The sequence below is a fragment of the Spea bombifrons genome, chromosome 6 (assembly GCF_027358695.1).
Source record: "Spea bombifrons isolate aSpeBom1 chromosome 6, aSpeBom1.2.pri, whole genome shotgun sequence".
Taxonomy (NCBI): domain Eukaryota; kingdom Metazoa; phylum Chordata; class Amphibia; order Anura; family Pelobatidae; genus Spea; species Spea bombifrons.
In genome coordinates, this window is record NC_071092.1 from 14,408,007 (window position 1) to 14,434,095 (window position 26,089).

Here is a 26,089-nt window from a genome sequence, read left to right on the forward strand (position 1 = left end):
ATACTTTTGTGGCAAATAATGTTAAAGAATTTTACATTTAGACAAAAATATAGATATCCTCTATATAATATATTTATATATTTATACTGAATTTCACGGTGGTGGTTGTGGATTTCTTGCAGTAGTCGCTGTAGATGTTCAAGTTTTGTTTACTAAGCCTTTCCATGGCCCCTCCATTTTTTTATCCAAGCCCAATTAAGATAAAAAAAAAAACAAAAAAAAAAAAACAATTATAAAGTCCTGCAGGTTTAGTTCCAGTTATGAGATTATACATCTTCTGTGGCAAACTTGGCACAATTATAACTTCCAAATTTCCAAAAGGGAATGGCTGTGTTTCTGCAGGAGGAACTCTCCAAGTCTCTCCAGGAGTAAAGGGGTGGAAAATATGCAATGTATTGGTGGAAAGTATTTACAAATATATAGAAAGGGCACTTAGTGAGGTCGGCTGCTATTGGACTCTGAGGCATGTCTACTCCGAGGGGTGGTGTAACCGTTCGTGTAACCATTGGTCTGCCGTTTTGTTAGGCCCCCATTTAAAATATCTTGTATGTGTTGAACAATCAGGTTAATGGCAACTGCAGAAGGAAAAAAAAGTAGAGCGTTAGAATTAGAGATCACAGTACCATTACTGGCACTAACTAGGGCACTGTGTAATACAACTTAGGAGACACACTGTGTATTGTGTTTGACTGTTTCACTAGACTATTTGGTACACTAAGGAATACAAGTTTACTTGTTCCTAGGGGTTTATGTCATGTAACATCTGAGTTACTCTTTAAACCATCGGTATGGATGCAGGGATAAGCCAGACTCATAGATAGGGCTTCTGTCAAAGCCTGCTGGTGAAACACCACACTACTTCTATAAGCAGTTGGATATTCAGTAAAAACCATAGACTAAATCACTGGCAGAAGACATGTGCAACTGCAAAACAGATCCACTATATCATCCACATCCTTACTTTGACTTAAATTACCCAGCTACAAAAAAAAATAAAAAATAAAAAATCAGGAAACATAAAGCAGACTGTAAAATATTTAACATTTTTAGTGCATAAGAGATTGCTTGTAGATTGCATAAATAAAAATAAGAGATCCATGACAGTAAAGTGTTAAGGCATATTAATGGGAAGAAGGGGTAGGCTGACAGACAAAGATAATTTTTGGCGCTTTAGCACATTCCTTAGGAATCAGCCATCCAAAAATCACCCAGCTCTCACCCACCATGCCACTTATACAAGGCCAGTGAGAGCATAATTGTGCGCTGCTTTTAGGACTGCGAAGGTCAGGACCAACAAACAACACGCAACTAATCACTGTGTTATAAAACAAACACGACAAAGGGCTAGATATGTTTTGTTGTGCTTCTCAAGCAGACATCCCATGGCCACTGGAAGGCAGCCTGAAGACTGTCAATCACCCAAGGCCACTAGGAGACAAAACAAGTCAGATGAATTTGTGGACTAGCCGTTTTCTAGTTGTCTGGAACGGACTTGGAATGAAGCATTAGAAACAAACGCACTAAAGGAAGCTTAGGATGAGCATAAAGCCATACAATTTTTATTTTAGAAAAAAAAAATAGACTAGATGTGCCAATTTACTCTTTTCCGACATCGCTATTCATGTATCAAAATTACTATAGTCTGCAAGGCAATTATGGAGCATATAATCTTTACTTTTCCACCTCAGGTTGAATACAGCAGTGTATGTTGAAAAACTGATGAAAATGAAGGGGAAAAATGATAAAAGAGCATTGCCGTGCAATTTTCATGTTAAATGAATATGGGTTTCCATTTTGCACAGACTCTAGTACATTTTACTGTATTGAGTCTTTAGTCAAAATTGAAACTTTTTATAGGGCCATCACAGAAAAAGATGTCACGTTGCATAAGCTTTCAGGGCCTCAGGTCGCTTTGCATCATATTTCTAAGTCAATTAAATTATTTCTACATCTCCTTTTACTAAAAGCATGGAGCATTCCCCCAAATACATTTCTTGCACATGCTCAGTACAACTCCTAGTCTAGTCAACATGAGCTGCCATCAAATTTATGCTATCTGAAAACTGGCTAGCATAAATGCTATTGGTAGTCGCTTCAAAGACCTCAATGGGAGTGCAAAAAGTATATATCTACTAATGACTCTAGGTTTCACTAGCTAAAGAAGGTATGCTCCAAGATGCATAAAAATAAATTGGAATGCACAATACCCCTCGAAAAACGCAATAAACCAACTGCTCTGTTAATAATAGGAAACGTCGGGGGAAAATATGACTGCTGTAGCCGAAAGGGACCTCTCTGCCTACACCCGCGTCCGCATGTTGCTCACTCACCCAGATTGTCAGCACCTCTGGGAATGATCACATCAGCATATTTCTTGGTCTACAAGGCAATCAGAAAGGACAGCAGGGATTAAAAGAAAGACTTTAAGGGCTCTCACATGCATTTCATCTGTATTCCATTAATCAGCAATTATTAGGCACAAATTTATGTGACAAACTTCAGACACATCCAAGGACTTTCTAGTATAGTGGTGTCTATGCTTTTAATACATACATTGTACACTGACGCAAGAATAAGTAAAAAAAATACTATGTATTTTGAATTATATATATTATTCTCTCTGAATGAATCCAAACAATCAGGGATTTTCTCGTTTTCATAGTACACCGGGATGGTTCCAAACTTTTAGTACAGGAGCCGTCAGTGCAAACCGGGATAGTTTTCATGTCCGACTGGGAGTGGGTGAAAATAGAGTTTCCTAAATCAAACTGTCGTCTGTTTCATTCTTGAATGGATGAATTGTAATAAATCTTAAGAAGGGGAATTTTCATTAAAAACGTCAAGTATAAAATCCACTTATTAAAACTTCCTATAGTTTACTTGTCAACGTATATTTGACATTAAAAAGGATTATGAAGATGTATACGGCAAATGGTTGCCAGACATAAGCCCCCATGTTACACATATACAGGGGTAGTAATATAAAACATTAATATACTATATAGTAGAGCATTATAAATAATAAAAACTACCTGGGATAGTAGTGTTTATAATATGCCAGCAATATAGTTAATTGGTAGCACTTTCAACTGAATTCTGATTGAAAAAGAAAATAAAAAAATACAATAAACAATAGTTATTGTATTAAATTGGAATTTAATGACATCATATACATTTCTTTAGTCCTGTTGGAGGCAGTTTACTAGTGTTGCTCCAGTTCATAGCCAGTGCTAATTTATTGGAACTACTAAAACTACTATTTTTGGCCATCGAGTATAGGAGACCCAAGAGCCATGATTGCAAAGCTATATTCATGGTATAGGTAAAGACTAGTATGTAGACAAATCCATTCAGGTAGAGTATATTCTTATTGGTTTGCGTATGCTAAATAGATTTCTGGATTTCCTATTATGCTGTTTTCAAACACCATGAAAGGGCAACAGTAGTGCTTTTTGCAGAGCAGTTTATACACTGTTAATTTAACCCAGTCTTAAACCATGCAATGTTTTATTAACCCCTTAATAGCAAAGCCCGTACATGTACGGGCTCAAATGCATTGTTTTCAATGGGTTTAGGGAATGCCCATTGTCCTTAAGGGGTTAAGAAGAGTTTCCAACTACAAGAGCTACCTGTCAGTGATGGGAAGATGTTCCATACTGAAATATGTATTTTTTTAAAAAATATATAACCTTCAAATTGCAAAAGTAAGTGTACATGTTTTCACATGTCTCAGATTTAAAAATCACCTGCCACACATTTTTAGCACATTTAAAAGGAATCCAATAAAAACGGTTTTGGTACGTTTAAGTAGCATGCTGGAGAAAACGGTAAGGCAGGTTTACTTACAGGTAGACAGAACTCTTCAAACGCTGGCTTTACAAAAGTGATGTATTGTGAAAGAATTTGTTCCAAGTCCCGTCCTCGATCATTGATATCTCTGAGTACTGCATGGAAGTAAACAAATGGGAGCTATTCAAGCTGTACATTCATAGGCATGTTTATATTATAATAAATTAAAAAAAAGTACCCGTGGATACCAAGTTAAGAAAAAAAGGCAATAATCTCTAAGGTGGCAAGTTATTAAGGACTCTCAGAAGCGTATAATGCTTCATTGTAATCACAACATAAACCATGCCATCTAAGTGCTTGCTTCATGTTAGGCAATTAAAAAGGCATTGCCACCAAATACTAATAAAGGTGTATGCGCTGGATTTCAGATTATAGTGAATTAAAGCTGAAAGAACTCCATTGATCCAAGTAGATTGCCAACAGAAATGTACAGTAACAACTCATGCATTTCATAAATTTAAATATCTTAAGCTTAGGTACATGTAAACTTTCGGCCTGAACCGTAACACTTTGTATTAATTAAAATAAATGAAGGAAGAAAACCTGTTTTATTGTATACACTAATTATTACGATTATATAAGATGCCTTTTAAATTGCCATAATTGAGATCCACACAATTAAAAGGCGTAGCCAATGAAGCTAGAAGCAAGAGGTTTATCCCTTGTTTCATATAATCTGTATGGTCTCTGTAAAATGTTTGGTTGGCATACATGGTCTTTAAATCCTAGGACTAACAAGGTGTAGCTCTCAGGAATTACTCATACTATAATTAGTGACATAAGTAGTGAATACTCTATTTAACTCCTTAAAATATCTCCTGAATGAGTCGGTGTTCCATAAGCAGTTAACTTCTAAAAATAAATAATCTACTGTTTATTAATAAAACTAAAGAATGAAATTTAGTTTATTTAGAAAAGTATTACCTCCCTCCCAGCCTTGTCTCAGCTCATGGATCATCATCCCCCTTCATCATTATGTTCTCCAATACTTTAGCCATCTCTCCGTGAACTGTGCTACTCGGAGCTAGAAATCAGCCTTACCTCTTCTGGAGAGCCGTGTGTCTGCATCAGTGTCAACAAAGAGTTTCATCTGGAACATATCCCGGATATCCTGGACATAGAATGCCAAGATACCTTCAAACAGCACCACATCAGCTGGATACACTGTCACAGTCTCTTCTTTCCTACAAATTGGACAGAAATCACACACACGTACAGCACGTGAATACTAGTGTATATGCCATAACTGAAATGGCCAAAAATCCTTCTCTTCCCTCTCCCCTTCTTACCCATTTCTCTCTCTCCTCCAGTCGCTTCTCTGTTTACCCTGTTCTGTACCCTCTTATCTTTCACCCTGCCCTCCTCATCTAACCTAAATTAGTTTATTTTCCCCACCTCACCCTTCCACTCCTTAACTTAACCACTTGAATACTGCCCTAGATTTTCTTGGATGTAATCCAACAATTTAAGTTTATCATTTTATTGGAATCATAATTCTCAATGCCTGTTGCCCACACTCTACACAGTTGCCTCAGAATATCTTAAACAATAGATCGAGATATATGTAAAAATGAAATAATCAATTGAGACTACATTTAAACAATTTCATGATGGGAAGGTCAGAAGAGAGGAATGCTAGAGTGATCAAAGCATTGTGGGCAGGTCAAAGCACTGTGACTGGACCTTACTTGAAGCCCCGCCCACAGTGACGTGTAAAAGATATATATAGTAACTCTCACATGCAAATAAATACATATATAAAGTTTGCTAAACTGACATTTGTTTTAAAAGAGAACATTGGGGGAGGACAGTTTGTCAAAAAATGTCATTGCTTGTGAGAGCTTCTACAAGAAGGTTCATGAAAACATAAGGAACATTTACAACGTAATAACGTGTGTACATATGGGTGTGTCTGTCTAAGGGAGAACATAATTATTTTGTCCTTATGAAATCTTGTCAAAACATGCAATTTGTATAAATAGTTTGGATGCCAACACTTTTGCTGTCAAATTGAACATCTAGATGGGGAATATACTGCACATAAACGTCACTAGGTTTAAGTTCGAAAAGGACTGTGTTACCTAGAATGAGAAACAAAGTCATAAACAGGAATCTGCACAGTCTTCCCTTCCATGATTTCTCGGAGGGTCTTCAAGATAAGTTCATTGTCAAAGGCATCTGTAACAGATCAGGATATAAGTGTGGAGGGGGCATGGAAGCAATTATCCAATTATTATGAATATTTATGTTACACAGAGAAGTATTGGTGCCACCCCGGAACAATCTTGGCCGAGGGTACCTCTTCCTTACACTGTGCATCTTATTTATGTTAAGTGTCAGGCAAAGATATAATATGCCAGTGCTGTGCCTCAGAAGGTCAGGTAGTGCGGGGAAAGAAACTAGAAAAGCATAGCCCAGAGCTCCAAGAGTAAATTGGCTGGGTACAAAGGATCCCTTATCTCACCCTACAATGCAATACGACTGTGGCTCACCAGATATACAAACTGCCCCGATAAATCAGCATGGTGAGACCTAGGCCAACCAAAATACGCCTCTGTTAAACATACACACAAAACAGTAATATTTAGTACTAATCCAGGTTTTCCACTGAGCACCCACCCAGGTCCCAATATGGCCCAGAGGGTAAGAAGGAGGCAGAAGGAAAGGCAGAAGAGAGCCATTTCCCAGCAGCAACACCCAAACCTTGTGGCTTTTCTTTCTGTTGCAGGTCTCATATCACCACACAAAACACTCACTATCCCTTGTAGCAATTCAGTTGAGCTAATCAATCTTCTCTCACAGCAATCTTCTCACTTCTCTTGGCTCACAAATGGATCTACTGATCTAGGTAAAAACAGCGTCACTCCCTGCAAGAGTATTAAGCATCGGCAAAGGACTACAGCCTGCAAGTAGGCAGTGCTGTTCACTATGGGAAATTAGCTCGCCGCTTCAGTACAAGCGTCCTTCATCAAAATGATCAGCGTAAATAAAAATAAAGTTGGCTTTTTCAAAAAGCTAAGTTTTTCTTTTAATATTGCATCTCTTGCAGTGCCAATATACTGATATATTTATGCAGAATCCTTAGCTTGCCAAGTACTTGCTGCTTACTCAGGGAACGGCATATAGTAGCACATTTGTGGAGCTGACCTCCATTACCGACAACTGTAAAAAGCATGCAAATACAGGATGCATTTATTTACACCAGAAAAAGGTAACTCCAGAAGCCCCTAGCAAAAGATCAAATACCTAATTAAAGTGAGGTAGGCTGCAATGTATTACGCAGTACAAAATTAATAGCATCTTGCGCAATAAGTTTTAGCTTTATAGATGGCCAGTTCACAAGTGGTGTTGTTCACCAGATGTATTGGAAATACAAATAGGCTTATAGTAGAACTAATATACCAAATTTACCACTTAAATTGTGAGCTAGAAATCAATAGCATCCTCAGTCATTACAACCGTATTGTAATTTGATAATTTACCAAAAGATCATGAGATATGATGATTATGAGATAGGCCAGAGTTGGGGCTTACCTGGGTGATCAAAGTTAAACTGGCCCTTGAGTGCTTTAGTTTTCTGCTCTGGGGTTAATATTCGGTAGAAACTGTCTTGACTCAGCATCACCACCTGCTTTTGATGGTAGTCCACCTCATTTTGCCCCAGAAGCTGCACAATTTTTGAGCAAACAGATGACTGCATGAAAAAGGAAAAAGAAAAGTGAAAAAGTATTAAGATAAGGTTTTAACCTATGCCAGACAAATCACAAAATGATTATCTACTTTCCTTCTCATAAAGCAGTATATCATAAACAAAGCAGTACATCTTTAAATATGACCAGTATTTAAAGAGGTAATTAGAGAACTAAATATCTGAACACACATAGACAGCAGGGGAGACCTGAATAAAAATTAGCACTGAATGAACAGTCAAAAGACATTTTGGATTTCAGGCCATTATCAACTATTATCAATTAAGATTTGATTTTATTTTTTACATAAATTTTTGTTACGATTTTTCTTTAAGAGCGTTTACTAGTTCTTCATAGTTTGTTTATCTACTGAGCATACTCCACAGCTAACACTCCTCTGATTTCAGTAATTCATGTCAATGTAAAGATTACATTCAGTGATCATATTCATTAAACTGCAGCAAGGGTTGGGTGTACTTTTAAACTTATTGTCCTACTACTGTAATTTATAATTAAAACTTCCTAGATGCCCGAGCAAGACACGTGGGTTTTTTTTTTTGTTTTTTTTTTAACCTACCAAGAGTATGTCCATGTGCAATGCGAATTGACCTCACAAATTGTTTTGCAAGTTTGTTTTTTTTTTTTTTTAAATGGGACGCGCAATCCTGCACATTTTACAGAAATAAGTGCCGGGTAGCAACAGAGGTTGTCCACGGCTGCCCCCAATAGACACCAGGGAGTCTGAAGCATAGGGGACAAGTCGGGGGGGGGAGTGGCAGAGTGGTGAATAGGGGGGGTATAAGGCATATCAGAGAGGCAGAGCAGCATATAGGGGCGTATAATGCATATCAGGGAGGCAGAGTGGCAAGCCTGGGGGCAGATGTACATAACTGGGGAAATACAAACAAGAAATGCATTTTCTCAATCATAGTTTTTATTAAATATAAAAAAAATACATGTGAATTTATGTTTAATAGTAAAACTTTTTTCCTATAGGGTAGTCTTATACGCAAGCTTTTTTTTCTAAATGAATATTCAAATTTGGGGGGGGTCATCTTATAATAGACCAAATATGGTATTTTCAAGCGGACTCTAATACTGATCATGCCAACAGTTCCCTTATGTGCTGCATAACTATTTAAAATAAGTGGCCTATACCATAAGCGTGTGTGGATATACATACATGCGCGCGCACACACACACACACACACTATAGTATGTATAAGATATGCACATTTCCTGTTCTACGAGAGAAGGATATATGAGCATTTTAACCATAGGTGGACCTCTAGTCTGACAACTATGATCTAGTACAAACACATGTGGTTCAGGAGTGAGAATCACATAACCATATCAGTAAAAACAAGTTTTTACAGTGTTTGTTTTTGTATCTTGCTTTACAACATTGAGTCTTTTCCCACACATACCCTTTTGTGAAGAATGTACCATCATACAGAAAGGATATAAATCAAGGTTATCAAGAATTCCTTTAAAATGCAGATTACAAGAAATATATTATTTCTATGCATCAATCTGCTCAGTGTAATAGCCAGCACCATTGCGCATGTGGCCTATTTAATCCAGTTCTTTCATATCTACGCAGTTACAGGTATCACAGCAGTTGTGGCTTATAGATGAAGGAATAAACTAGAGCTGAAACAACGAATCGATAAAATCGATAATAATCGATAACGGAAATCATCGATAACGATTTCCGTTATCGATTAATCGAGTGATCAATTCGTTGTTGGAGCACTCGGCTCCTTTTACTTACCTCCGCGAGCGTTCCCCGCTTCTGCTACACGCTCTGCAGTCTCCGCCTTCTTTTAGCTACGTGACGGATGTGACGCGTTCCGGAGGTAAGTATTCTTCATGTCTATGTGCACGGATCGCACAGAGCGAATCGCTCTGTGCGAGTGGCTCCACTCGCACAGAGCGGTTCGCTCTGTGCGAGTGGCTCCACTCGCACAGAGCGGTTCGCTCTGTGCGAGTGCAGGGCAGAGTGGGGGTGGGGGTGCAGGGCAGAGTGGGGGTGGGGGTGCAGGGCAGAGTGGGGGTGGGGGGTGCAGGGCAGGAGACTGGGTGCAGGGCAGAGTGGTGGTGGGGATGCAGGGTGTGAGTGTGGGTGCAGAGCAGAGTGGGAGACTGGGTGCAGGGCAGAGTGGGGGTGGGGATGCAGGGCAGGGTGTGAGTGTGGGTGCAGGGCAGAGTGGGTGCAGGGCAGAGTGTGAGTGTGGGGGCAGGGCAGAATGTGGGGGCAGGGCTGGGTGCAGGGCAGAGTTAGAGACTGGGTGCAGGGGCACAGTGCAAAGTGCTGGGTGCAAAGTGCCAGTGCTGGGTGCAAAGTGCCAGGGCTGGGTGCAAAGTGCTGGGTGCAAAGTGCCAGGGCTGGGTGCAAAGTGCAAAGTGCTGGTGCAAAGTGCTGAATGCTGGGTGCAAAGTGCTGGATGCAAAGTGCCAGGGCTGGGGCAAAGTGCTGGGTGCAAAGTGCTGGGTGCAAAGTGCCAGGGCTGGGTGCAAAGTGCTGGGTGCAAAGTGCTGGGTGCAAAGTGCTGGGTGCAAAGTGCTGGGTGCAAAGTGCTGGGTGCAAAGTGCAAAGTGCTGGGGCAAAGTTTCTTGAACAGTAATAGTCCACCTCTTTTCAGAATGTTTGGGGTTATTTTGTTTCATAAATATTGTGTTTGGGTTCTTGTACTTTGAAAATATTGTTTTTTATTACATCATAACAAAATAAGAATGTTAATGTAAATTTTAAGTTGTTTTTTAACATCCAGTTCATTAAATTCTTTTAAATAAACGAAAAATTTGCATATTGGTTTTTTTTATCCGATTAATCGATTAATCGAAAAAATAATCGGCCGATTAATCGATTATTAAAATAATCGTTAGTTGCAGCCCTAGAATAAACTCTGCAAAATTAAATGCAAATCAAGCCCGGACTGGCCATCTAGCCGCCAGTTGTCCTCTCACAATACTCCAGGGTTCTTCATAAGCAATAGGTATTTTAAAACAGCTCTCCCAATATGGTAAGCGACCACTGGTTGCTTAAAATCACATTTTGCTTTCTAGGTACCTGCACAGTGACCTTATTTCTGCCACTATACAGTAATCGAAACCATTTTCCTATCCTCTTGGCTCTTGAGCTAATTTATACATTGACACCTAGCACCACTACGTTCTAACTTGCAAAGAGGTAGCAACAGGAGAGAATTTTAAAGTTACATTAACATTACAATTATTCAAATGAGCAAATATAAAACACAAAATATCTCACAAACAGCCATGACAAAAATCTGACTTAAGGATAGTCTTGCATAAATTGAAAAAAAATAAAAAATAAAAATATAAAAAAAACTTAAAGGCCAGCGTTCAACCCTTCAAAGTATAATAAAATATTTTGGGTTTTTTTTAAATCCTTCTTCAACACTTATTCACTCAAAAGTTAAAAAAGGAAAAGACTGCACAAAGACAGTATGAAGGCAAAGTTATTGACTTTATATGCATCAAAAAGGAGAGTGGGTTGGGGGAAAGCTAGAACCGAACACTATTGAAGGTTTCAATATAGCAAGTATAGTGCTCGCCTCTAGTATTCAAACAATGACATTAGGTTCTAGCCTAAAATATTCCAATATCATCAATAAAGTGGTCAGGGCTTAATTCCACATTTCATACGTGACCGCCCAAAAAAGATAATTCCCTTAAAACTAAAGAACTTAAAGCAGCTGCGTGGCATTCCAAGTTTCTAGGGTGCATGGCCATAGAATTCCTATGTGGGCTTGATTGTTAGCACAAATGCCACTGGGTATAAAGCTTAAGTCAGGTCCCAAGGAAAAAGGGATAGGCTACAATATGTTTTGTGATTACTGTGGTGGTCATTGTGTCCTTGCAGAGAAATGCATGAATGCTTGTTGCCAACTAACCTGGTTCTCCAAACAAAAGAGAAGTCTATCTAGATAACGGATGTACAAGCAAGACACGTGCATTTTACAGAACAAACTAAAGTTGTATTCAGGAAGCAGCATTCTGTTGCCTCCCACACACGCAATATGCTGAGGCCATGAAGGAATAGGCTCTGGAATGAAAGGAGGAAATCGCATATTCAGAAAAAGAAAAGCCAACACAGACAGGTTGAGACCGAGACTGCAGACGGCACTCTGTCTTGTAAAACAATTTACATGACCAATAAAACTAGAGAATATATAAGTTCAGGAGTTAGATTTCCTTTATGGAATTCAGTAGTTCTGTATTTCCCACACTAACGCCTATTGGAGTGGATATTTACTTTCAACATTAAAAGCAATTGATCAATATTACAGGCACATATCTTGGCATCACAACAAAAAAAATCTACGTGAGAAGAAGGTGAGAGAAGGTGGTAAGCTCAGGAGAAGAGACCCCCGTGCTCCAGACTCCCTGGTGTCTAGTGGGAGCAGCCGGTGGACTGCATAGACAACCCCTGCAGTTGCCCGGCACTTCCACAGGGGCTTCTATGAGGGAGCATCAGAAGGTCATGTCACGCTGGTGCGCCGTCATAGAAGCCTTGGCGGAAGTGCCTGGCATCAGCAGAGGCGTCCACCAACTGCCAAAGAGGAGGATCCAGGTCCCCTGTAGCGCTGCTGAGGATCTGGGTCTTAGTCTTATATTCGAGGTAGTCTTATAATCCAACCTCCAATACAGGTCTGACTACAAGACAAGGGGTATTTTTCAAAGCATTTGTCCGGGAAAAACCTTGTCATATATTTGGGCAAATATGGTAAGTAAAAAAGCGGTGTGTGACAAAATCAGATTTTAAACTGTGACTTTCACTTACAGGAATAGAGTCAAAGTGAATGGTATAAACAAGTAGGTCATTGAGAATTTTGTATGAGACATACTATGAAGTAATATTTGGATCACTCATAACCAAAACACTAATCTATAAGCATCTCATATCCTGAAAAGTAAATTATATATAGAGTGGTGAAACATATTTCCACATAAAAAGCACTCTACAAACTTAAAACAAGTGTTCAGGTTAAAAATTTACTATATTGCCATTTGTTGTATAACTGAACAAACATTTGGGATTTTTGTATGCAAGGATTATTGCATTTAGTCACATGTAGGTCCATATACTTTATCTTGGCCTCAACGATGACAAAAAAAAAAAAAAAAGCGTTCTGAAAAGTATTGAAGTACACATAGAATTTTACAGAAGCACAGTATTGGATAAAAATTGATGTGGCATTTACTTTGATGAGGGTGTTTTAAAATGTTAAAAAAAAGTTGATTGTGTGAAATTCAAGAGGGCGTAATATTTTACCACAGTTTTTCCAGCCGCATAATAATTACTCGTAATTAAACTCTGAACATTCTTCCAAGTTCAAGAGCACCAGCTGATACTCTAAAAAAAAATTATTTATTTTTTAAACTCAGTGTTCCAGTCAAAGACAAACTGCCTGACCTCATATTTTTTGTAACAGGGCCCACAAACCATTTTCTGGCAACACCTTTCGTGTCAGACTTAAAGTTCTCTGGGGAAACATTGCAAATGTTTTTGGACTTCCCAGAACGCACACAAAGGAGGAGGGCGAGGATGAGATTACACACAGGGCTCCGGGAATTTGTATCTTTGGACAGGCATCATAAGGGGGGCTTGGTCTGCATCACTAGGAGTAGGAGTTTTTTTAAATTAAAGTTCTCTAGTTTTATTACTGCATTTTCACCGCTTTATATACACAATGTTGTAATAGTCTTGTGTTAGAGATGATTTGCTCAGCATTTTAAAGAAGCCTCAGCTCTTCCCTCAACCCGATTGTCATTTCCTAGTCTGTGAGTCACACTCCAGTAAGTGACATTATTCCCTGCTCACAATACCGCATGTGGTCAGTAAAATCCACAAAGCCAGACACTAGCACAGATCATATTCATGCAGTTCACTAGCCAGAATGTCAGGCAGCGATGCCCAAAAGGATCGTAAAGCAGGATCAGTAGGTGTAATTCTGCAATGAGCTACAGTATCTAATACACAAAACTAGAGGCTTCCATTTCCCCATAGGCTCAGTAAACAAAGTGAAAGGGTGTTCACAGAACACTGGCCATTATTTCTCTAAGCAGGTAATAGTGATTGCCTCACTGATGATCTTCCCACACACACACTCTGAAGAACACGGGGAGGCGGGTGTGAGATTAAGCAGCTGGGTTTAAAATAAAAAAACAAAATCCAATATAACCAGCACTATATCTTTACCTTTGCCACATTTAGTTTAATTCGCTTTAATAAGGTGCCCCAGTAAGATGCAATATCTTTTCTCTGCAGAGAATGGCTATTTTTTGGGAAAAAATTCAATTGACTGAATTGTTACAAAAACATTTATGCTAACAAAATGTATCTCATTGCTTTTTCCTAAAGAACATTTTGGTAAGATTGTCCCTACCATAGGATTTAAACAGTTAGGAGTAGCACTTAATAGTTAGCCAATAGGAGTACCCGCTTGGCCATTCTATTTGACTCAATGGTATATAATCTTCTAAATTATACACTATGGTATTTTTATTTATTTATTTATTTTTTACATTTTTTTTTTTTTTTTTTTTTTTTTTTTTTTTTACACAGTTTGAAACAAGGCTCTGCAAAAAAACATACACCAGAGTGGCCACCAGGGACTATGAAAACTGCTCAAAATAGGTATAAAATACCTTATTAAAAAAAAAGCTGGAGCCTTAACAAAAAAAAATTAAAAAAAAAAAAAACATAAGTACACGTAACACAACATCCTTCTGCTGAAAAGGCTTTCCTATCAGTGGCCATTATCCATCGACCAAGTAGACAGTTGCCATGGTAAAGCTCTCCCATTTCCATTACAAAAAGAAAAAAAAAAACCACGCACACATCCCAGTATTGTTTTTCTTCACAGAAAGATTTTTTTGCCTAAACTACTCTAAGTCTGTTTTGTATAAAAATATAAATCCAAGGCAATAAAAAAAAAAGTTTCATGAAAATACGTATTTCATGTAAATTAATATTCTCTAAGGCTATAAACACATTTACTTCATTCATTACAGAATTTTTTAAGTGGGTTGTTTGAACCAAAATATTTTCTTCATACCATGCATATGTTAAGAAGCTTCTATCGATGTTGCCATGTTCATTGGCAGAACAATGTGTGCATCTTAATGTTTTGTACATAAACAGAAGAGCACCATCCTTCCACTAGCAATGATAAGGAAATACTGCTAATGGTGCCCGGATAGGAACATTTTCAGCCATGTGTACTCAACTAGTTTATTTCTGTTTACCATACTATATTCTAGATGTATGTGCTTCTGCCAGGACTTATATGATCCAAAATAAAGAAGCAGAGGCTCAGCACTCAAATGATAAGGTGAGTTTATTTTACGCAGGCAACGTTTCGACACACAGGTCTTTCTCAAAGCTTGTGTGAAATAGACTCACCTTATAATTTGAGCGCTGAGCCTCTGCATCTTTATTTTGGATTTATTGAAGGACTTGGTGGTACCCTGGCTCGTGCACCATCTCACTACCGAGTGCTGTATTCCATCCTTTTTTTCTGTGTAGGACTTATATGATGGCGCATGGCATGACATGACCTTCCAATGCTCAGTCATAGAAGCCCCATGGGGAGCAAAGATTGTCTACGCCAGGGCTTGACAAATTCGTTGTGAATCTAGGCGCCAGCTAAAAAAGTTAGGAGCCAGGATTTTTTTTTTTAAACTAACAGTTGGTCAGGAGTGATCTGATCATCATCAGCATTTGATCTGGAAGCACCCTGGACTTTCAGGTCAGTGCTGATTTTTTTTTTTTTTTTTTTTTTTTTATAGTTTTTTTGATAAATCATTTTTTTTTATTTTTTTTTTTTTTACTGTTTCAATGCTGATGTTCCATTGGAGCACAGCATTGACTGATATTTAGTCCCCACAAGCTTGTGGGGACAAATGTTAACCCTTCAATGCATTGCAGGGGTTAACGCTGCACTGTCTCATGTCCCCACACTCATGTGGAGACCGAAGAACCCTCTCCCCTGTCCCTGAAGCTGCCTCTGGCAGCTGGGATGCAATTGCTGGTCTATAGGCATTTCTGGAGGCTGAGTGGCACACATAGGGGGTCAAAAGGCATATCATGGGGCACAGTGGCATATAGGGGGTATAAGTTATTTCTGAGGCAGATGTGCATAACTGGGGGGCAGGTTGGAAAATAGAAGGAAATAAAACCAAAATATTTTTCTCAATCATAGCTTTTATTTAAAAAAAAAAAAAAAAAAAGTTGACATGAATTAACAATTACTGATAAAACTTTTTCCTATAGGGTCGTCTTATATTCAGGCTTTTTCTTTTTTTCCTAAATTAATATTCAGATTTGGGGGGTCGTCTTATAATCAGGGTCATCTTATAACTCGAGCAAATACGGTACCTTTAACAATGCTTAATACTCACTGCAAACCTGCCTGCGAATGTATCTTTAACAGATAGTATCGCTTGGCCTAACGTGCGAGTTTCGTAACACGAAAAGCACAGAACATTTATCCTACCACTAGCTACACCAGACACTTAACACTGACACAAGACTGAAGGGAGATTCCAGTGTGGGTGGAACGCATAAGATACGTTTTCTGCAAACATAAAATACATACCGCATTTGCTCGATTATAAGACGACCCCGATTATAAGACAACCCCCAAAATGTGAACATTAATTTAGGAAAAAAAGGAAAAGCGTGAATATAAGACTACCCTATAGGGAAAAAAGTTAAAAAGTTTTACTAGTAAATATTAATTCACGTGTAAAACTATTTTCTTCATATTTAATAAAAACTATGATTGAGAAAAATGCTTTTTGTTTTTATTTCCTTTTATTTGCCAACCTGCCCCCCAGTTATGCACATCTGTCCCTTGGCTTCCTACTCTGCCCCAGATATGCCTTATACCTCTCTGATATGCACATCTGCCCACAGTTATGCACATCCACCCCTGGCTTGCCACCCTGCCTCAAGATATGCCTTATACCCCCTATATGCCACTCTGCCCCCCCCCTCAGACTTGTCCCCCATGCTCCAGACTCCCTGGTGTCTAGTGGGAGCAGCCCTCAGCAGAAGTGCCTGACAGAAGCGGAGGTTGTCAGCATGCATCGCTGCCAGAGAGGAGGATCCAGGTCCCCATGCAGCTCTGAGGGGTATCTGGATCTTAATCCTATAGTCAGCCCTGTATTTTCCGTGAAAAAACTCCTTATATTCAAGCAAACACGGTATATATTTTAAGAAAGACATGGAAGACAAAGATGGAAAGGTTGAGAGTGATGTAGTTGCACAAGGCGTTCTAGGAATGAGGTTATGCCGTTTTAGTAACGTTTCTGGTTTTATATTACTCCATCATATTCCGCATCACTGTCCAATATGCACATCTGAGGCCTACTGAGTATCAACTTAAAAAAAAAAAAAAAAAAAACAGTTTTAACAAACTACTGGTACTGATCGTTAAATCAGTCTGCACTTCCTTTTCCCCAGCCATGTCTAATCTAAGAGTTTACTTAAACTTAAGGTAAACAAGCATAGCAGGATGTCCTTTCTTTTCCACATCAGCTAAGAGTAAATAACGTACAGGATTTAAATCCACAATATAAATAAGAATAAGTACTTGTAGGTTTATGGTTTAGGATATCCTAAAACAATATAAATACTCAGCCATTATTACAATTTATTGTAATTTGTAACCGAAAATAGCCAATAAAAAATATAAATAAAACAGAAAGCTTTGCAGAACACCATTTGACTGAAACCCAGGCCATGCCTGATCACCGTACTCCTTGAATCTCATTTACGTATCTACTAAGTTATCCATAACTATTGGAGTAATGTGTCTATTCCGTTTAGCTTCATATCCTACTTAAAATCTGAATTTTCTCATCCCACAATAAATAAAGCAAGAATGCGCACAGTCTTATGGTGTGAATCAGGCATTTTTTTTTTATATAGGTGCTGCCCTAGAAATTAGCTCAGGCCCAGACCGGCCCCAATACAGATTGCATTCTTTACAAACACAATCATAGTCTTACCCTTAATGTAAACGCGAGGCTCCTATACTTACTGGAAGTCTCGGATTTATAAGTGATTACGCAAGACTTCTGATGTCGAGGGCTAAGCAACAGTTCCCATAGACTGCAAGAGATGTGAAGCACTTGCCTGCACCTAGAACCTTTGCAGCTTTTTTTTTTTTTTTATTAAAAACCCTTTTCATTTTCCCATGTGACATACTGTACCGCCATAAAAAGGTTAAAAGCCTCACAAAGGCTGCCTGAAACAATATAAAATTTAATACAGAATGGTTAAACATATAATATGACCGATTTACCCCTTTTCAATCCTGCAATTGTGCAGCATTAACCCTACCATCGCTGGTTTATCGGTTAACCCTTGCCAGCTACCTTTGGAGCACCAGCATTGAAAGAGTAAGAAAGAAAATAACCTTCGATAGCACTGAAGTGAAAATCAAAGGCGCTTCCAGGTCAGTTGCGGTTAGTTACACTCTACAGCAGTTCAAAATGCTGATCAGATCACTCAATCGGTCAAGAGAGATCTGATCATTATGAAAGCCACTGGATGAACCATCCCCCTACGTCAGTGACACCTGAAAAGAGGTCATCCAGATCATAATGAGAAAACCATTATTAATAAAAATGACATTTCTACTATGAGACCACAGATCAGATTATCAACGACCAACATCAGTGGCCAAAACTTGTGGTCTGACAGCAGTTAGGTAATTTTTTTGTAGCCTAATAAATTGCTATCCGATTGTCACACACATCATAGTAGAAAACCATCAGAGGGTAGTTGTCCTCTGGTGGTTTACATAGGAGGAGAAAAAAGGTGCCAAAATTCAAACAGCCATCTCCACATCTCTCTGTCGAGGCTATCGTGTGTGTGTGTGTGTTGCAGCATCACACGAGCACGCAGTCAGTCACAGTAGTCAGAGGGAGTCCGAGAGGAGCCGCCAGACAGCAGGGCAGAGCCATGGGTTCTCCCTGGTTGGTGCCGTGGAGGAGTGGGCCACATAGAACCAACCAAAGGTCTCCCCTGATGGCACAGCAGACGGACCAGGCGTGTGAAGCCAGTAGGAGGTCTCCCTCGGAGGCAGGCAACACTGATCAACTATTATCGACTCTTTAGATTACTGATTATCAGCCAGCGACCTAATCTGGTGAGTGCGTATTATACACAAGTACTTCATTTTTTTCCTACAAACGTGAGTGTCAGATTATACCTGAATATTATACATACGTGCACATTATACCCAATATTTCACTGTAGTCATATAGATCTTGGAAAAGAAAAATATGTTTCCTCAAACATACGTAAAGGATTGTAAATCTTGTTTTAATATGCAAGCACACTTACATGGATTTATTTAGTGCACAGAGCCGCAACAAGTTTGACAAAACTTCTTTGTCATCCATGGCTATGGTAATAAAACCAGTATGGGGAAGCGAATATCCTGCATTGTCGACCATGGTGACATTAAAAATGCATACTTCAAACCACACATGACGTGTTTCAGCACAGAACACAATGTTCTTCTAGGGGATTAGTAGAAGATCTTCAGTAATTTTGTAGCTATGGAGAGAACCAAGGTAATGTCTCAATTTTACTGCTGGGAAAATAATAACCACTTGGACAAAACATTAAAAAAAAAATCATTTTCTACTTCAGTACAAAGATATGAAGACATTACCACCCAGGGCCGGCCCGACAATGGAGCCAAGTGGGGCAACCGCTCCAGGCGGCACTTTTGAAGGGGCGGCACTTCGCCTTGGGCCGGCCCTGTTACCACCTGTTACATAGCATGAAATAGTTAAGCGTGTGTGTATACACAAGATGCCTAAAGAGATACAGCTTACAAGTATTTCATGAAAGGCAATTTGCATAAGACCACACCGGGCTAAGAACAATCACAAGAAGGAAATTTAAACACAGCAATTGATGATGCTTTCACATCACCACTTAAGCAAGTGCGCAATCAATGGAGTCTTAGAACTCCCACAAACATTCAAATACGAGATGTAAAAGTATATTGTATACCACCCAAACGCATCCTTAAAGAGAGATACTCCAGTGTCCCAGGAAGCTCCCTAAATAAATGCATATGAAGGTACTTAAAAAGTTTAGGAAGAAGCTGCATATTCCCATCACATCTGTGGACCAAATGAATCAATAGGAGTCTCAACATTGTTGGCCAAACTAGAGTTGAAGATGACCGGCAGTATCAGTATATTACGCGCAAGATGGGTTCAGCCAAACAAATCTCCTGCATGGAAGACAGCTGGGTAGTGGGCACCCATTTGCAGAGGGGACGCCACAGAAGTTTAAGGGATGACAGTCTGTCCCTTTAACATGCACCCTCAAAGCCAGCTACAAATTCCAGGGCCGGTACTGGGATTTCAAGCATACTTTTAATATTACTATGCTTTTGCTTGCTAACATAACAACCTTAGGGCTTAGGCAGCCATCCAGCTTGCCTATAAATTAAGGGGACCCTGGAGGAAACTGCACAAATCCTTGGGCAGTTCAGACACCAAAATGTACCAACTGTTCTTAGTAATGCTTTAATATCATGTGAGCTGGTAATTGATTTAAGCCATATACAATATATGCAACTTTAAGGCCCTGGATATATTTAGTAAAAGTGGCGTTTCCATTTTATAGTAGACTTTACTTATTTTCTAACCTGAAAATACCACAAAGCCAAGTAGGGTTTAATATTTTAAATGACAATTTTTGTATGTTTCTATGTCTAGGATTCTAGGACTAACAAAAGACAGAGCAGTTGAGTCTCATGAAATATGTACCTATATTTTACTAGTAATTAAAAATGGTGGGAAGCTTTAAGAATTCTCCAGAAGGAAATATTCTTCATTTATAGCAGTTGAACTTGGTCTTCAGGATTCAAACTATGACAACTGTTACCGTTTGATCCAAGATATTACTTCAAACAGCAGGAGCTTAAGAATAATGGTCTTCTAAACCATCTACTGCAGCTACATAATACAACCCATGTTTGCCATCAGTCACTGCTGATGTTCCAAGGGTAATGAAGATGAACAGCAGCAGTATGATATCTAATTGACCGAAATATCAGCTCTCAGCACTCTTTTGAAGTCCACACCTTTTTACGTGTAATCTAAGAATGTCAGGAAGTGTTAAAAGTGTGTTAGTGTTAGACCTCTCTACTACAAGGGAGTCCTCAAGCAGACTGGTATCCTAAAAGCCCACCAGTGGATACATCATGATATCCCCCCTTACCCTTAGAAGCAGATCCCTACTGGTTCACCTTCCACAAAGAGTTATTAAGCCTACAAACATCTGAAATCAAGCTGCACTTAGAGTATAGAGGAATGCAAGCAATGGTGCCTGAATTCCTGTATTATATGTAGTGGGAGGATATGCATGACAGCAATTCCGTTCCTATGTAGTAGAGGAGAGACAACCTTTTAACAGCAGCTGGGCCTATTTATATTTCTACTTAGGGGTTACGAAGCACCCTAGTGGTTAATGAAAATGGTGACATCATAGTGAGGTAACTTTTACTTTCACAAAGTGGTACCTCTGAATTATATGCTCGAGGAGTTGGATAATTTAATTTCAGTTAATTTAACACAGACCTCTTGCTTTCTTCCTTATTTCATTATAAGTGGGAGTTTAACCTTTCACCTCAAAGTCATCACTCCCATTCTAAATTAACCAGCCAAGAGACCCCCCCTCCTGCAGAGAAAACATTCTAAGACTATGCTATGAATTTTCAATAAAATGTTGTCTTGATGACAGTCTGCACTCCCTCTTCTAGCAGGTGCCCGATAAGCTTGTCTAATGCTGAAGGAATAAGTGCAGCAATACTAGCACAAGAATGGTGACAGGGGACATGTAAGGGGGGGGGTCATAATTGTGTCACATCTTTAAGGATCCCCCTTTTTGAACAACTATACACACTATCCGGTAGAGCAGATTCAGCTTTATTCCACAGGAATAAGCGTTTAGAATTGGGTTCCGTGTGATGCTCGGATTTTGAATTCCGAAAGGATTTTTCTGCTGCGAAATATGTACTTTTTCGTTCCCCTGAAACTTGACAGGGGCCTCTGAAAACTAGTGAAACTTCCTGACTCCACAGATTTACAAGAGAAGAAATTCTCTAGCTTTCAATTCCATTGAAACCATCAGAGTAGAGCTTATTTTTGTACACGTTAAAGGATGTTAAGATAATGCAAAGTAATGGACGTGGTACAAACACGTAGTCTTCATTGACTATTTAACATAAGTGACAAAGCCAGCTGCAGCGCTTATTGTATTACAGATCTGATTCAATGGAAATGTGCTTCTTACACTAGAAGCGCTACAGCAGATTTTTCTCAATATATACTGCATCCAGTATATATAATTAAGCAATCAGTGACTTACATTAGGTGAAATAAGACACAAACAAATACAAGGATAGCTCCTTAAGCTCTTTCCAGGTATCAGTCAGGCCAGCACTACATCTTTTGTGATCATCAGAGGCAGTATAACGACATTTCCATTTGAAAGGTGCCTGGGTCCATGAGTCTTACTTATTCTTTGCTTAAAAAAGGTATTACAATTAACCATAGGAATAGGGAGGTCTGCCCCAGGGGCTAATATGACTAATGCCAGGTTCCCTCCGATTGAGGCTACCTGGGCGGCTCTCTGGGATGTGTGGTGCCAAGACTGAGCCTGAACTCACCAAATAAACCTCAAGGAATTATGAAAACAGAGTCTTTATTATGGACATGCGAGAAAAAGTGTCTGCATAGAAGTACTCGTGTTTCAGATTATTGGGAACCCCTGCTCAGGTATAAATATTCTTGACCATAATTTCCAAACATCAATTAGAGCATTTATTTTATTTACATTCACAACTGAATATACTGTCACATTACAAAGAAAATAACATAAACCAAGGAGATTTCACGCAATAAGCCACTGATTAATTTAGTGTATCGCCCCATGCCTTGGAAAACGTATTTTAGCTGAACACTGATATCACAGAAGCAAACACCTTGGTTCAAATCCTTTGTCTGGGTTGCACAAAGGGAGGAGCGAGACTAATAAAAGAGAGAGACTTGACCTGATTCTAGACGACTGCATCACCGTCACAGGGTAACATAACAAAGAGGAAACCCAGCTGTGCCACATAAGAACATCAGGAGTAGGTGTGTGTGCCGTATACCAGAACATAACACGCTCTTAGTATATAGTCTATACAGTCTGTAATGTATTTCCACATTCAAACAGGAGAAGCATGCAGAGACTGATCCCAACCTCATTAAATACTTAGTGACATATGGATATATTTAAGCGTTCTTAGAATTTCCCATACACTGGGCTGAAATTCCTCCATTATGAGCTATAGGCTCATTTTCCCCTTGCATCAGCTATGCCAAGACATGACCTACAAGCTTGTAGAATGGTGACATCAGTTCCAGCGGGCAAAGACACTGAGTACAACACACAATTGCCTGATCTCTTCTGCTACCTTAACTGTTAGCAGCTGAGATAAAGGATGTTCTTGAGAAGTTAGGGTTTTAATCTTAGGACTTTTATACAACATGTTGACGGAGAATCACAAACATTTGTGAAGCTACCTGACCCACAAGTACACGTGTAGAACAGACACTAATTATTAACCCTGGGTAGTAAAAAAATAATAATAATAATAATAATACACCAGTCATTTTCTGTACTTGACCTATCGCCTAAGCGACCGTTGAGCTGTATGCCCATTTAACAGTACAGAGGATTAATATATAGCTAACGGTAGGCTTTCCGTTCGGGTTTCTGTCTCCAGTGGGTTAATAAAAAGCTTCTAACCGGATGTGGTATGAAGCACACGTTCGCAAAAGAAAATACGTGTAGGATTCCTTTCCATCTCAGTGTCGGGAAACACCAAGAAAGTAGAGGGGCGCCTTCTTTGTGATATAAGAGACTAACAGATTAAGTCGCATGCTACCTGTGGGCTACAGTAAAGCTCACGACGCACCCGACCCCCCTTCCCATTGGACACATTACATGTGCCGATCATGGATAAAATTCAGCGATCACGGGGCCCTAATGTTTCATCAGAGCAAGGCTCTATTTATTAAATCGTGTGTGATTGGACTGTCTGATCATTGTATTCAGGAAGCGGATCCCCCCCACTTAATAGTCATTTAAACAACGGGGTGATTTCCATCAACGTCTCCAAACGAACGTAGCGTAAGCGCCTATTGTTCTACAGAACGCTGAAAACGGGCTGTACAGAGGCTGCAGCGTGGAGACCACGATTCCATCAGAACACATGGTAGCCGGAGAAGGTGGGGGCGGCTAGTTAGACAGCCACGCGGTCACCTCCTCTGAGAGGCGTGTAACGGAAGCAACGACCCCTACTAGAATCCATATACCCATTTATTTGAGACACCTAATACGACCCTAACCGCTACACTAGCCCTTCGCATTTCCCGACTCGCTCCATTCAAACTCTTCCAAGCAACGCTGTCAGTCGAAGCAAAGCCCAAGCGGCTCATTGCCATAGCCCGTTAATAAAGTGTAGGGCACTCACTTTGCCGCTGGCGGTACCCCCGCTAACGCCGATCAGGAAAGGTTGCCCGTTGTTCGGCGCGTGGTTAGGCAGAGCCTGCTCGCTGTCCCCTGCCATGCTTTCCTGAGTCTGTCTGATCCCTCCCTCTAGTCTGTCTCTGACTCAGGGCTCTTCGCTATTAGTATGGCGGCTGCTGCCCCACCTCTTCACGATGATGTCCTCATCTCTTATTTGAGGAGTCGGTGGGGGTTGGATTAAGCCCCAGTCGTTGCTCCCCCATGGCGTGATTAGCATGTGTAGGCACAGTGCCAGGCTGCTGCTGTAAAGGGTGGCGTAATGAAGTGACATCGTTTGCCTCTTTGTCTCTGATGCTCCATCAAGAGGTGTAACCAGTTTTGTCAGTTAGCACCTGTACACTGGTGGATGGTACAGCCATTCTGTACCCTCCACTCACGACTCAACTGATTTGGGTTTTTTTGTATGCAAAGAACACAAATTGTATCAAAATCAGATAACAATGTGTACCAATAAATGGCATCCCTGTAATTATTTCTGTCTCCTTTCCATTTTCAATATTTCATTTTAACAAACTTGCCATTAAAACATGGACGTGGTTTTCAGTGTAGGATTCGATAATGGTTTGATGGTAGATGTGATGGCTCCTCTTTAAGTCTTTTTTATGGAAGCTTTTTTGAGCTTTTAATACAGTCTTATATACAGTAATGTAATTTACCATTGCAAATGTATTTTGTGTAACTGAACTGATTCTTTGTGGCAATGATAAAGAAGTCTTGTTTCCACCACAGACTTATTTATGAGTGATTAAGACTGAGGCATTATTTTGTTTGACACAAGGCCGGCCCTGCTATGGAGCAGAGTGGGGCAATTGCCCCAGGCGGTACTTTTGAAGAGGCGGCACTTTGCCGCCCCAAGAAATGATTTTGGACGCCGCAGCTAGCAGCAAGCTATTATTAGCTTGTCTGCGGTTTCCGGACCTAATGCACGCTGCACAAAGAGTCTTTTCCTCCGTGATTGGAGGTCAGCTCTCGAGTGGCAGGATTTCACACTTTGCCCCAGGCAGCACAATGTCTTGGGCCGGCCCTGAGTACGATCACACCTGAGAACTCTCTGGGTCACGGGAGCCATATACCAGACTATAACCCACCTTGTTTCCTTGAAGGAAATCAACATAGCAAGATATGATCTTATCTCATTTCCATCTCAGACGCTTCTTTTTCACTGGGCCCCCTGCAGAGTTCACATGAATTTAATGGACCTGAATTGAAAGGCCTCGCTAGGCTACTTGATCTTTATTAGGATAACATATTTGCTTTGAGAAATATTCACAAAGTATTCTAATAAAAAATACAAACAAAAATCCAATACATAATTGTAACTGAAATTTTAAAGGGACATCCATTTGTGGCTATTTCTGTTTTTTTTTTTACTACAATATTTTTTTTGCCGGTGTGGTCACCTTACTTGCCCAGCCCCGAGGTTGGACCCAGAGGACTTGCCCAGCACCCAGAGTGCACACATAAGAATGCCCCAGCACCCACATTGCATCCACAACTCGCCCAGCATCCATTTTGCATACATGAGTTCTAGTACCCAGATTGCACACATCTGGACTTGCCCCAGCAACCTGAATACATGCAGACACACACGCACTGTTTCAGTGTCCCTGTCTACTTTCTCACAGCACTGCTTCTCCTCTTTTAAAGAGATAAGTCCGGATGTCAAGACTTACCTCTTTATCTTTATGGGATTTGCCAATAACTTTGGCATGGTAAGTGCCAACTGGGCTCCATGGACACATCGGGACCCATGTAAGGGCCGACCCTGCTTCTCTAGTGCTGCTGGTTAGAGGGAGGTCAATGAACTTCCCAACCATCTTTTTTCCTCCAGCAGCAGGCAGGCTAGCCTGCCGCAGAGGAGGGCATCCCCCAGGCTGAATGCGCTCTAGGCCAGCACCTA

At 39.9% G+C, this 26,089-nt stretch overlaps 1 protein-coding gene across 1 annotated transcript; it reads right to left on the reverse strand.

Annotated features, from left to right (window-relative positions):
• Positions 1 to 372: 372 nt before the first annotated feature.
• On the reverse strand, positions 373 to 24,267 carry UCK2 (uridine-cytidine kinase 2). The gene is made up of 7 exons (XM_053469309.1): positions 24,134 to 24,267; positions 7,384 to 7,543; positions 5,931 to 6,027; positions 4,891 to 5,033; positions 3,847 to 3,944; positions 2,331 to 2,379; positions 373 to 575 (listed from the first exon to the last, which is right to left on the reverse strand). Exons 1-7 carry the CDS (start codon positions 24,227 to 24,229, stop codon positions 433 to 435), a joined length of 786 nt encoding a protein of 261 aa, XP_053325284.1. The 5' UTR covers positions 24,230 to 24,267; the 3' UTR covers positions 373 to 432.
• Between the last annotated feature and the right edge of the window lie 1,822 nt (positions 24,268 to 26,089).

Excerpts from the sequence above, each read along its gene's own strand:
- UCK2 (XM_053469309.1), bottom strand. The coding sequence starts at position 24,229 with ATGGCAGGGGACAGCGAGCAGGCTCTGCCTAACCACGCGCCGAACAAC. Across the intron at positions 7,544-24,133 it reads GGGGTACCGCCAGCGGCAAA|TCATCTGTTTGCTCAAAAAT; the intron begins GTGAGTGCCCTA and ends TTTTTCATGCAG. Across the intron at positions 3,945-4,890 it reads CACACGGCTCTCCAGAAGAG|TACTCAGAGATATCAATGAT; the intron begins GTAAGGCTGATT and ends ACTTCCATGCAG.